The 12,542-nt window shown below is 44.5% G+C and overlaps 1 protein-coding gene across 4 annotated transcripts in view; it reads left to right on the top strand.

The window, feature by feature from the left end:
• LRRC8D (leucine rich repeat containing 8 VRAC subunit D) overlaps positions 1 to 5,466 on the top strand; it is a 113,534-nt gene extending 108,068 nt beyond the window's left edge. For all 4 annotated transcript variants that reach the window (XM_082659573.1, XM_082659576.1, XM_082659575.1 and 1 more), the window contains exon 2: positions 2,546 to 5,466. In XM_082659573.1, the coding sequence (XP_082515699.1) occupies positions 2,548 to 5,115 (2,568 nt within the window). In that variant the 5' untranslated portion in view covers positions 2,546 to 2,547 and the 3' untranslated portion in view covers positions 5,116 to 5,466. The remainder of the gene's footprint in view (positions 1 to 2,545) is intronic.
• Positions 5,467 to 12,542: the final 7,076 nt, after the last annotated feature.

The following is a 12,542-nucleotide window of genomic DNA, read 5'->3' as shown; positions in this document are numbered from 1 at the left end:
GGCCCTTCTCTCAAGCTGGCAAGATGGACAGCAAGGGGAGGCTGCCGGAGAAGGTTACGGGTTCGCCTGGCCTTTGACCCCAGCCAGCCTGGGTGTGCCTTGGGACAGGGGTGAGGCAAAGCCTCAGTCTCGTGTCCCAGCACATTCCTAGGGCAGCTGTTTCTGCTACAGCTTCTTTTACTATTTCTTTTTGAAACTCCATATTGAAGTTGAAGCATGCATACGAAACAGGCACATAGCCTTAAGTGTACAGATCACGTTTTATGAACTGAATATTCCCTTGTAACCAGACCATTCATTCTTGTTGCTGCCTGATGTTCCACTTTGTAAATATACCACATTTCATTTTCCCGTTCTAGCGCTAAAGGGCATTTGGATAGCTTCCATTTTAGGGCTGTTGCAAAGAGTGCTGCTGGGAATGTTCTTGTTCATGTCTTTTGATGAGTATGTGTATTTCTCATGGGTATATAGTTAGCAGTGGGATTGCTGGGCAATAGAGTTTGCATATATTCAGTTTTGGTAGATATTAAAGCAAAAACTTGCCAACACAGTTCTATGAATTCACACTTGCAGCTGCAGTGTTTAGGTGTTCTAATTGCTCCACAACCTCACATCCTTGGTATTACCTGTCTTGTCATTTTTTTTTTTTTTTTTTGCGGTACGCGGGCCTCTCACTGTTGTGGCTTCTCTCGTTGCGGAGCACAGACTCCGGACACGCAGGCTCAGCAGCCATGGCTCATGGGCCCAGCCGCTCCACGGCATGTGGGATCTTCCCGGACTGGGGCACGAACCCGTGTCCCCTGCATCGGCAGGCGGACTCTCAACCACTGCGCCACCCGGGAAGCCCTACCTATCTTTTTAATTTTAGGAGTTCTGGTGGATATTATAAGATTGTGTAGCATTTTGGAAATAGAACCATTCCCTCAGCCCCCAAACCTCAACTTTAATACATTCATTTTCAGGAATGTGCTGTGTACAAAAGCAGGGGATTGTATCAGATGCAAAGCTCCTGATATGGTGCTTGGTATATGGAGGGAAGATGACAAATGATAGCTGCTATCATTATCATCATCATCACTCAATGCCTTCTCTGTTCCTAAGGGGAGAGAATAGGGCACGGTAGATACAAAGGTGAATAAGACATAGTCTCTACCCAGGAGGAGCTCAAGAGCTAGTTGAAGAGACTAACACTGGAAATAGATTATTTTTAGACAGTATGGTAGGAGCTTGAGAAAGAGGTAGTGCTTGAGCTGGGACTTGAAGAATACATCAGAGTTCAACAGAAAGAAGAAAAAGGAAATGGGCTGGAGGAAATGGCAGGGGCCCAAAACCCTTGTTGGGGAGTGGCAGCGTGAACTGCGTGCCGGAAGAGAAAAGCCATCTGAGGCTGGAGTCGTTGCGTGCTGGTGTTGGTTGTTCGGGTGTTACCGCCCTTGAAGGGAGATGCTGGGCCGAGCTGGTGACCATTCAGGGTCAGTGTGACATTACGGTACTCTACTGCTGTGTTCTCTGCCCCCCACCTTTTTTACCTTTTCTTCCTCCTCTAGGAAAGTAATCAGCCTCTTCTTCTCTCTCCTGGAATCAAAACCTGTCCCAAGTACAATGTGCTTGAAAACTACCATTGACACTATGACAGCTGCAGAATGTCCCCGGTTACAAGAATCCCAGTTTCTTTGCTGTGTGGTCCTTTAACTTTTTATGTTGAGGACTGGCTTCGAGTTTTTATTCTTTTTTTTTTTTTTTTTTTTTTTTTTTGCGGTACGCGGGCCTCTCGCTGTTGTGGCCTCTCCCATTGCGGAGCACAGGCTCCGGACGCGCAGGCTCAGCGGCCATGGCTCACGGGCGCAGCCGCTCCGCGGCATGTGGGATCTTCCCGGACCGGGGCACGAACCCGTGTCCCCTGCATCGGCAGGCGGACTCTCAACCACTGCACCACCAGGGAAGCCCCCGAGTTTTTATTCTTGCTTGGGTCCAGGTTGCTGGTGGTGGCAATTAAGTTTAATAAAATGCTCTTCTGCCCAATACAATATATAGACCGTGAATAAATGTTCTTGAGGAATTTGGATGTTGATGATGGTGATAAAGGTGATGATCAAGAACCTGTACAGTGTTTCATTGGTTGAGCGTCAGCTGTGTTTCAGGCATTGACTGTATAGCAGTAAGGAAAATGGACATGATCCCTGTCCCCGTGGAACTTATAATCTTATGGGGGATCAGACAGGTAAACAGTTGGTTCTGCCAGTGTGATGAGGACTGTGATGGATAGAGGTACAGAGTCCTGTGGGAGCACATCAGAGAAGCACCTCACCCAGACTAGGGATCAGGGAGGGCTTCCTGGGAAAGGCAGCAGAAACCTGATAGCCTCATGAAGGAATGAGGAGGAAGTATTCCAGGTAGAGGAAACGATGCATAGGAGGAGCACGACGCAAGGGAGAATGGCTGGTTGGAGAAACTGGAAGAAGAAACTAGAAAAAGAAAGCATTTTCTCATTTAATGTTTTCACTTGCATCTGTGTCATAATGTCTTTTGTTCACCTGTTTTCTAGGAATGTTTACCCTTGCGGAAGTTGCTTCACTTAATGACATTCAACCAACTTACCGAATCCTGAAACCATGGTGGGACGTGTTTATGGATTACCTGGCTGTCGTTATGTTGATGGTAGCCATCTTTGCAGGAACCATGCAACTTACCAAAGATCAGGTGGTCTGCTTGCCAGTATTGCCATCTCCTGTAAATTCAAAGGCACACACACCACCAGGAAGTGCCGACGTTACCACCAACATCCCGAAGATGGAGTCAGCCACAGACCAAGACCAAGATGGGCGGATGACGAATGAGATTTCCTTTGGCGCATCTGCCGTGACACCTGACATACCTCTCAGAGCCACATATCCTCACACAGATTCCACGGTTCCAAATCAGGAGGCAAAGAAAGACCCAACAGGCCGAAAAACAAACTTGGATTTTCAGCAATATGTATTTATTAATCAGATGTGTTACCACCTGGCCCTTCCGTGGTATTCTAAGTACTTTCCGTACCTTGCTCTTATACATACTATTATTCTCATGGTCAGTAGCAACTTTTGGTTCAAATATCCCAAAACATGCTCAAAAGTAGAACATTTCGTTTCAATATTAGGAAAGTGCTTTGAATCTCCTTGGACTACTAAAGCGTTGTCTGAGACAGCATGCGAAGACTCGGAGGAAAACAAGCAGAGAATAACAGGTGCCCAGACTCTACCAAAGCACGTATCTACCAGCAGTGATGAAGGGAGCCCCAGCGCCAGCACCCCAATGATCAGCAAAACTGGCCTCAAATTCTCAGCTGAAAAGCCCGTGATTGAAGTCCCCAGCATGACCATCCTGGACAAAAAGGACGGGGAACAGGCCAAAGCCCTGTTTGAGAAAGTGAGGAAGTTCCGTGCTCACGTGGAAGACAGTGACTTGATCTATAAACTCTACGTGGTCCAAACAGTTATCAAAACAGCCAAGTTCATCTTTATCCTCTGCTACACTGCAAACTTCGTCAATGCGATCAGCTTTGAACACGTCTGCAAGCCCAAAGTCGAGCACCTGACGGGTTACGAGGTGTTTGAGTGCACCCACAACATGGCATACATGCTGAAAAAACTGCTCATCAGTTACATATCCATTATTTGCGTTTATGGTTTTATCTGCCTCTACACTCTCTTCTGGTTATTCAGGATACCTTTGAAGGAATATTCTTTTGAAAAAGTCAGAGAAGAGAGCAGTTTCAGTGACATTCCAGATGTCAAAAATGATTTTGCGTTCCTTCTACACATGGTAGACCAGTATGACCAGCTGTACTCCAAGCGTTTCGGGGTGTTCTTGTCAGAAGTCAGTGAAAATAAACTGAGGGAAATCAGTTTGAACCACGAGTGGACATTTGAGAAACTGAGGCAGCACGTGTCACGCAACGCCCAGGACAAGCAGGAGCTCCATCTGTTTATGCTCTCAGGTGTGCCCGATGCTGTCTTCGACCTCACAGACCTGGATGTGCTAAAACTCGAGCTGATTCCAGAAGCTAAAATTCCTGCTAAGATTTCTCAGATGACTAATCTCCAAGAGCTTCACCTCTGCCACTGCCCTGCAAAAGTGGAACAGACTGCTTTTAGCTTTCTCCGTGATCACTTGAGATGCCTTCACGTGAAGTTCACCGACGTGGCAGAAATTCCCGCCTGGGTGTATCTGCTCAAAAACCTTCGCGAGCTGTACTTGATAGGCAACTTGAACTCTGAAAACAATAAGATGATAGGACTTGAATCTCTCCGAGAGTTGCGGCACCTTAAGATTCTCCACGTGAAGAGCAATCTGACCAAAGTCCCCTCCAACATTACAGATGTGGCTCCACATCTCACCAGGTTAGTCGTTCATAATGACGGCACTAAACTCTTGGTACTGAACAGCCTTAAGAAGATGATGAATGTCGCCGAGCTCGAACTCCAGAACTGTGAGCTAGAGAGAATTCCACATGCTATTTTCAGCCTCTCTAATTTGCAGGAACTAGATTTAAAGTCAAATAACATACGCACAATTGAAGAAATCATCAGTTTCCAGCATTTAAAACGACTGACTTGTTTAAAATTGTGGCATAATAAAATCGTTACCATTCCACCCTCCATCACCCACGTCAAAAACCTGGAGTCACTTTATTTCTCTAACAACAAGCTCGAATCCCTACCTGTGGCAGTGTTTAGTTTACAGAAACTCAGATGCTTAGATGTAAGCTACAACAACATTTCCATGATCCCAATAGAAATAGGATTACTTCAGAACCTGCAGCATTTGCATATCACGGGGAACAAAGTGGACGTTCTACCAAAACAGTTGTTTAAATGCATTAAGTTGAGGACTTTGAATCTGGGGCAGAACTGCATCACTTCCCTCCCAGAGAAGATCGGTCAGCTCTCCCAGCTCACCCAGCTGGAGCTGAAAGGGAACTGCTTGGACCGCCTGCCAGCCCAGCTGGGCCAGTGTCGCCTGCTCAAGAAAAGCGGGCTTGTTGTGGAAGATCACCTTTTTGACACCCTGCCACTCGAAGTCAAAGAAGCATTGAATCAAGACATAAATATTCCCTTTGCAAATGGGATTTAAACTGAGATCAGATGTGCACATCCGTGTGCAGGAACAACTTCCTAGATTGCAAGCGCTCCTGTACCAGTTATTGCAAGATAATGCATTTTAGGAGTAGATACACCTTTAAAAATACAAGAGAGAGGATGCATAGAAGGCTGATAGAAGACATAACTGAATGTTCAACGTTTGTAGTGTGTTAAGTCATTCACTTCCAAATCTTTTTTCTTTTGGGGAAAGGGAAGGAAAAATTATAATCACTAATCTTGGTTTCTTTTTAAATTGTTTGTAACTTGGATGCTGCCGCTACTGAATGTTTACAAATTGCTTGCCTGCTAAAGTAAATGATTAAATTGACATTTTCTTACTATACCACCTTTTTTTGAGGTGTCTTGATTTACTTTGCTTAACTGGTGCAATAGTCCTTTAGCTCAGACCTCTGAAGGCGCATCAGGTCCACTCTTGTAAATTTAGATTCGCTGAAATACTGATTTCGTTTTTGTTTTAATTTCAAGCACCTCAAATAAGCACTTCTTATAATATTTAACTGGTGCTACCGCTTCTGAGAATCCCATTTTATAGATTTTACGCTCTGAAAGGCCTGGAATGCAGTAAAAGTGTGTAGGTCGTCGAGGGAGTTTTGTTTGTTTGTTTGTTTGTTTTCTAAGAATAAATAACAAGAAAAAATAAAAGAATGCTCTCCTTACTCATAGCTGTCTTTCCATAGTCTGGAGTTCTGGTTATATGATACATTTTTCTATCACTACTATAGAGCTGCCAATAAATAGAAAATATTATTTTTAAATAAATTTAATTACAGGCAAAATAAAAATGTAATGGCTTGATGACTAACATCCTTCCAGTATATCACCATTTGGAAGATAACACAAATTCAGAGCAAGTATCATTAAATTACTTGCCCTTTCCACTGTTGCGGGGGAAAAAATAAGATTTGTAGTTCATTGAGTTGGAAAACTGACTACATCTCTATTCATTTTAGTGACAGGCTGTGCTTCCTGTGTTACTCTGCAGCTAGGAGGGGTCATGTCCGGGGAAATGCTGGCAGAATATACTTTTTGGATGATAGTTTTTCCTTCTTTATCTAACTTACAAAGTGGCTAAACGCATCTCAGAAAATCAAAATATTCCATGCCACCTGTGTGGGTATTGGTTGACAGGTATTTCATAGGCCATTCTACAGGAGTGTTGTTTCAAGAGAAGAGAACTGTCTAGCACTCTGGGTAACAAAGTAGTGTCCTCTGCATATAAGACTGGACTCATTTAGTGAAACAGTGGATAGTCTCTTGTCACGCCTTAGCGTGGCTTGAAGGATTTTGCAGAGAATGTGAAAAGATGGACTCAACATTCTTGCTTTTCCTCCCCAAGATTGATCTCGGGCTGCTGGCCTGTTGGAAGCGGTGGTGATCTTTGCCATAGAGCTTCTAAATACCTCGAGAAGTAGTATCGCTAATAGGAAAGGCTGCAGCCACTGTGGCTGAGTTAGCAGCTGACCCCAGCCCAGCATCCTGGCCACTCCCTCTCCTCCTAAAAGACTTGAGGTAGAAGACTAGCTTATAGAAGCCCAAGTTTAGAAAATCGGAGGACAGAGGCGGATTTTTGGTGTAAGCACATTCTCTCCCAGGTACACATCTTCCATTTCTCTCAGCATTCACTGATTTATTCGCTGATACTGATTATGTACCTACTTTGTGCCTTGCAAGTTCAAGGAACTGGGGATTAACTGTTGGAATAAGTCACAGCCCCTGGCTGCATGGAGGTTTATAACAAAGTGTGGGAGATCATGTCAATTAGGCAAATAATACAAATGATTGATTACAGTTGTAATACAGAAGGTGTACAGAACCTGTGCATGAATAACAGCTGGGAGGGGGCACATTTGGTTAAAGAGGAGCTTCGGGGAAGCTTTGCACTTAGAAACTCTGCCTGTAAACACTCCCGGACATTTCCTTACCATCAGCCACATAGGGCACTGTTCTCCCTGCGTAGTAATGCCACCAGCAGAAATTGGTACAGTGTCTTTAGAAGGATGCCACGCTGTCTTGCTTGTAAGATAAACGGCCTGACCTTACCTTACGATCCTTGCTTTATGGACTGGGAAACTTGCCTTCCTCTCTTAAGACAAGTGCCTGTTGTTTTTGAAGGGCACAAGTGGCAGCCTACCCACAACTCACCTTGCTTGTCAGAGGAGACGCCTGTAGGAGCCAGTCTGACCTTCCCACAGCCTGACCACTGGCAGCTGCCCTTAGGCACCTGTTTCCTCATCAGTACTTGGGGTGCAGTCACTTAGAGCTAGCTGATTGGTATTAACATGCCTTCAGACAATATCAAGGGGTATCTTTGCTCTTACCCAAACTTCTATTGATTTGATTAGCCCTTAATGATTTCCTTAAACTCTGAAGAGTTCACGGTCAGTTGATTTAAATGCCGCATTCCTTGCCACTGTTTGCAAATAGCCTTATTTTACAAGAGGCTTCCCAAGAAATGCTGATTCATCTAGCAGACTTTAAATATACTGGGTCCTGGAGTCTCAGTAAAACAGCAGATGAGATTTTGGGCCCAAATATACCGTCAACCCATATGTCTTCACAAATTTACGTTGGCACCGCACGCTCTAGACATGGAAACACAAGTTAAAATGTACAAGTTTGGCTTACTAGTATTTTCATATCTTTTTGTAAAGTCCCTGGAGCACCACTTGAAGAAAATTATTTTAAAGTATCTTTAAATGTTTCATGTCTATGTGAATTCCACAGAGTCTTAGAGAATCTGGCTTGTTTTCAGCTGTTTGACTTTTTTTCCACCAACATTCAGTTGGCTCTGCAGAGAGGATTGGCTTTTTCAGAGGTTCAGAAAGATGAGCTGAGATTGTTACTGGGACCCCATTTTAGTAGTGGAGATTTAGCAATTTAGTAGTGGGTAGAAAGAGATCATTCTCTGTAAGTCCTGGACAACAGTCCTCCTGATCGTTTGACATTTTTCATATGCAAAGGAAAAGGTGTTATACTTTATTAATATTATTGCTAGTACTGTCTCTGACTGCCTCCCCTGGACTCGACTTCGGCCAGCAACTATACTCAAAGTTGCTGATGGAGCAAACTCCAAAATGCCCTTGAGACCAACGCCCATTGGTTGTTTCCATTCACCTGCTGAAGTGAAGCCAGAGGGCTATCCTCTCGCTAAGACCTCTGGCAGCACTTGAGTCAGTAATTCATTCCAATAAAATGGTCCCTTTATCATCCCTAAACAAAGGCAGTATTAACAAAAAGCCCCTTTCATGAAAAGAAGGGGAAAAAAAAAGCCTGGAAAACAGTTTTCAAATGTCCTCTAACTTGTGACTGTGACACAGAGCAGTGGCCCCATCTATCCCTGGCCAGCTGTGGCTCTTCTGGGACAAGTGCACCAGCTATTCAGAGTGGTGTCTGCTGCAGGGGACGGGGCAGAAGACCAGCAGGCCACACGCCCTCGAGACGGTCATACCCATGCCACTCAGGGGAATAAGCCCCTTAACTCACAAGTCTTACAACTCCAAAGAAGAATAGCTATGCTGTCTTCATCCTTCTGCCTCTGGAAATACAATGTACAAATTGCCCCAAGCCACAACTTGCTCGTGGAAATGAGTAAGATGTTTTTACTTGGATCTCTGACTCATGACCCAGCCCCCTCCCACTGCTGCAGGACACCTTTGCTAGAAACTGCCCCTGTCCTGCTTGCTGTCTCTATAATCAGCTCTTTCTTTGCTCCCAAGATTTCAGGCTCTGGAGTGAGTGTCTGGATTCGAATCCTGCCTCGGCCTCAGCTGTACGACCATAGCAAGCGACTTAACCTTTCTAAGCCTCAGTTTCTTTATCTGTAAACGGGAATAATAATAATGCCTACCAATGGCATTTTTTGTGAAGATTGAATGATATAAGGGACTGTGCCTGGCAGAGAGTAAGTACTCAGTAACATTCTGCTGTCATTAGTTTTATCCCCAACTGTGATGGAGACTATTAGCCTTCCCTAATATGCATTCTCTCCTTCCGTGATCATGGAATTTTCAGTGGACACCTGCAAACATAGAATAAAATGTGTATAAAATAAAATATTTCCCAACCGTACTTGAAGCTAGATGTGGCCAAGTGACTAAATTCTAGCCAAAAAAGTGGAACAAGGAACGTGCAGTTTCTCGATCAGGCCCTTAAGGAGATGGGCATGCCCTTCCCTTCCCCAAGCCTGCTGGTTAAACTGCAGATATAGAAACGAGTGCAATGAAGACTGTACAGACCAGGACAACAAACCCGGCGTGGCCTAGCGAAAGGGCAGAAGAAGCCTGGGCCCTGCAACTTCAAGGAGCAGGGCTACATAAAGAAGGAAAAAAATCTGTCTTGTCTAAGCCTCTGTGGATAGAGGGCTCTGACACATGCAGCAGTACCTAAAGACCTATTGAATCAAAATCTGTACGTTAACAAGATGATATTCAGGTGATTTACAGGCGTGTAAAAATTTGAGAAGCGTTATCCGAAATAACACACCTATCGAGAACGAGTCAGCTGGCCATCATCAGGGGCTGGGAAGAGGATAGCGCCGGTGACCAATGTTTCTACCACCGTTGGAATCTGCCTCTCCCATCAGCCTCTTGCTGGACCCTAGTTGGGGAGGAGTTGAGGTTTTGCTGGTGCTTCTGGTTTATACCAACTTCCATGCCCCCCAGTCTCTCTTGCTGGCAACCATACCGTTTGTTCACCATAGCAACCACAGGAAAGAAGGGTGATAGTCTGCTGCTTATGATTATAATTAATTATATATCATCCTCCCAGGGGTCTGAGGTTTTGAAGGTCCTACAGCTACTCTAATGACATAGGCACTCGTGCTCAGCCCATGGACACCCTTCACAAGCTCAGGTAGCTAATCAAACCCGTTGCATTTTTTAACCTTCAGGCTGGGTCTGGGTTAGCTGCTCGAAGCTCACTCAGCCATGGGATAACCTGCTCAGAGCCTTTTCCGAATGTCCCTGGGGAACTGCCAAGTAGCCCACCCTGAAAATTGGCTAGAGTAGTTTCAGGGGAAGACCTGCCCAAAGGAATCACCCAGGTGTAAGGCCAAACTGTGTAGACACTATAAAGAAAGACATTTTCCACTTTGCCACTGGAAAACTATAAATTGTAGCCACGTAATTCAGTACTTTGAAATGAAATACTGCCTGAATAGAAAGCTCCTTAAGACATATCTCGAAGGGTTTAACTCAGATCTTTCCTGCAACTTGGGCCTGCTGGCTCTTTATCTGGCTTTGGTTGTGGTGGAAACATCTGGTCACCAGCCAGATGATAACCCTCCGTCTTCTTGAAGATGGTGATTAAATCACTCATCTCCTCTTCCTCAGGATGTTGTGAAGATTATGTCACCACTGTGCCTAGAGTTCCCTAGACATGAACGGTGCCTAAATACGGTTTGCTATTAATTTATCATCACGGTTGGCAGGAAAAGTTGAAGACGGCATTTTCTTCTCTGCCTAAGAAGTAGCGGAGGCATAATCAGGCCTACACCTTCCTCATGCCAATTCTAAGTAACTGCTGTTCTTTAGGAGATTATGTGTTTCAAGTTTCCATTTCTGAAGGTGGAAGAAGACATTAGGAAGTGGATTGGATTCAATGCTAGATGAACACGACTTACTCTGACTTGACTTGTCACAGCAGACCTGGGAGGTATGAATTGTCCCCATGTTAGAGATGAAGAAGCTGTGAAGTTAGGCCGTCTTCCCAAGGTCACCTAGCTAGCAGGTGACAGGAACACTGTTAAGTCAGACGATGTGCATATATGATCTCATTTAATCCTCACAAGACTGCTTAGAGAAAGGCATTATCCCCATTTAAGAGATCAAGAAACTGAGGCTAACTTGTCTCTGGTTCCACCTCATAAGTAGCAGAAACTAGTCACAAAACTCAGGCAGGCCTACAACCAGAGCTCTGTTCTTCCACCAAACTACACAGCAGATGTCTGGAGATCTGTCAGCAATTCCAAAAGAGGTTTTGAAATCTGTGTTGACATTCAGTTACATAAATCTCCCCCAAGCTAGGATTCTCCTCCACTCTTTAGTATTAGGGAAAAGTTTTTGATGTGTCTCAGCGTCTGCCCTTAGCGTTACGACTTGTTTCCTCTGTTTGGCTGCCTGACAGTCGTGAAAGGGCAGTCCACCCAAGGTAATGGAATTATTTTCCATCACTAAATGTTCAAGGCATGACCGTCTTTACTCATGGTCATTTACTCAGAAATGAGAAAGCTCTGTCTCAGCTATGTGATGCATAGTACATGCGGTAGAGAGTGACATTCAGCAGGTTCAGAGAGGTGGGCGCACAAAAACACGGTAACAGTTGCCGGATCCTCTGGGCAGATGTGACTTTCCAGCCTGGCATTTCAGACACAGATTCTCAAGCTGTTACCTACCCAGGTGGCACCTGGGGCCTGCATCATCCTGACCTTTATGTTTACTGGATCTCTTCTTCTGTTGATGGTCACTGTACTCCACCATCTGGGCTAGGACAAGAATCAGATTTTTGTGGTCCGTGGAGAGAAAGAACCCAGTTTTACGTGGAAGAAACTGATTAGAAGAAAGAAAAAGTGAAGATAGTTAAGGAAACTAATAACACCCCCCCGCCCCACTGCTGGTACCCCTGAATCCACACACACACACCACCAAATTTGTATTTTGATTTTTTTTTTTTTTTGGCCTTCCTTATCCATTTAAATTTGTTCTAATATCTTACCTAAAGTGAGCTCAGCTTGGCAGAGGAAATTTTCACCAAAACATGACCTGCCATTTGAAAAACACTTATGTGTGTTTTATATCTTTGACTCCGTGTAAAAAGTGAGTAGAGCTTTGACGAGCTAACACAACTCAGACAACCAACACAAGCAAAAGAATCTCGTCATGCACCAGGACTAAATTTCGAGTCAGTGGTGACCAAGAAAGTCTGCGGCTGGACCAGTAAGTCTGTGGGCCTGGGAAAAGGTGGAGATGTTTTAAAATATTGTAAAAAGTTATTCTACTATTTACAGAATAAAATTAGCCCAATGACACATTCTAAGTATAGCCTCAGTTCTTCCACCAGCCAGAGCTAAAGACATAGTAAATACCACGCGTGCTCAACTGCAGTGAATCAGAGCTGTTGCGGTTGCCTTGGGGAAGCTTACGGAGTAAGTTAACCACGCTCATACTGCGTTCTTAGTTGCTAAAATTTCATAATTGTGTGAATTGAAATTAATTTTCTTGGCCTCAGGCTTAATTTCCTGTGTATAAACAGAGCTTCGTGCCAACAGTTCAAGTACCTTCTCTTTGTCACCAGAACGGAGAAGCTGCAGCCTGGTGGCCAGGGTTCAACCTACTGGAACGTCTCTCAGGCAAGTTACTTAACGTGGGTGTGCTTTTGCTTCCTTATCTGTGAGATGGGGTT

Source organism: Grampus griseus (assembly GCF_964374135.1).
Source record: "Grampus griseus genome assembly, chromosome: 1".
In the NCBI taxonomy this organism is placed as follows: Eukaryota; Metazoa; Chordata; class Mammalia; order Artiodactyla; family Delphinidae; genus Grampus; species Grampus griseus.
Note: the sequence above shows the minus strand (reverse complement) of the source record. Positions and strands in the feature narration are given on the sequence as shown.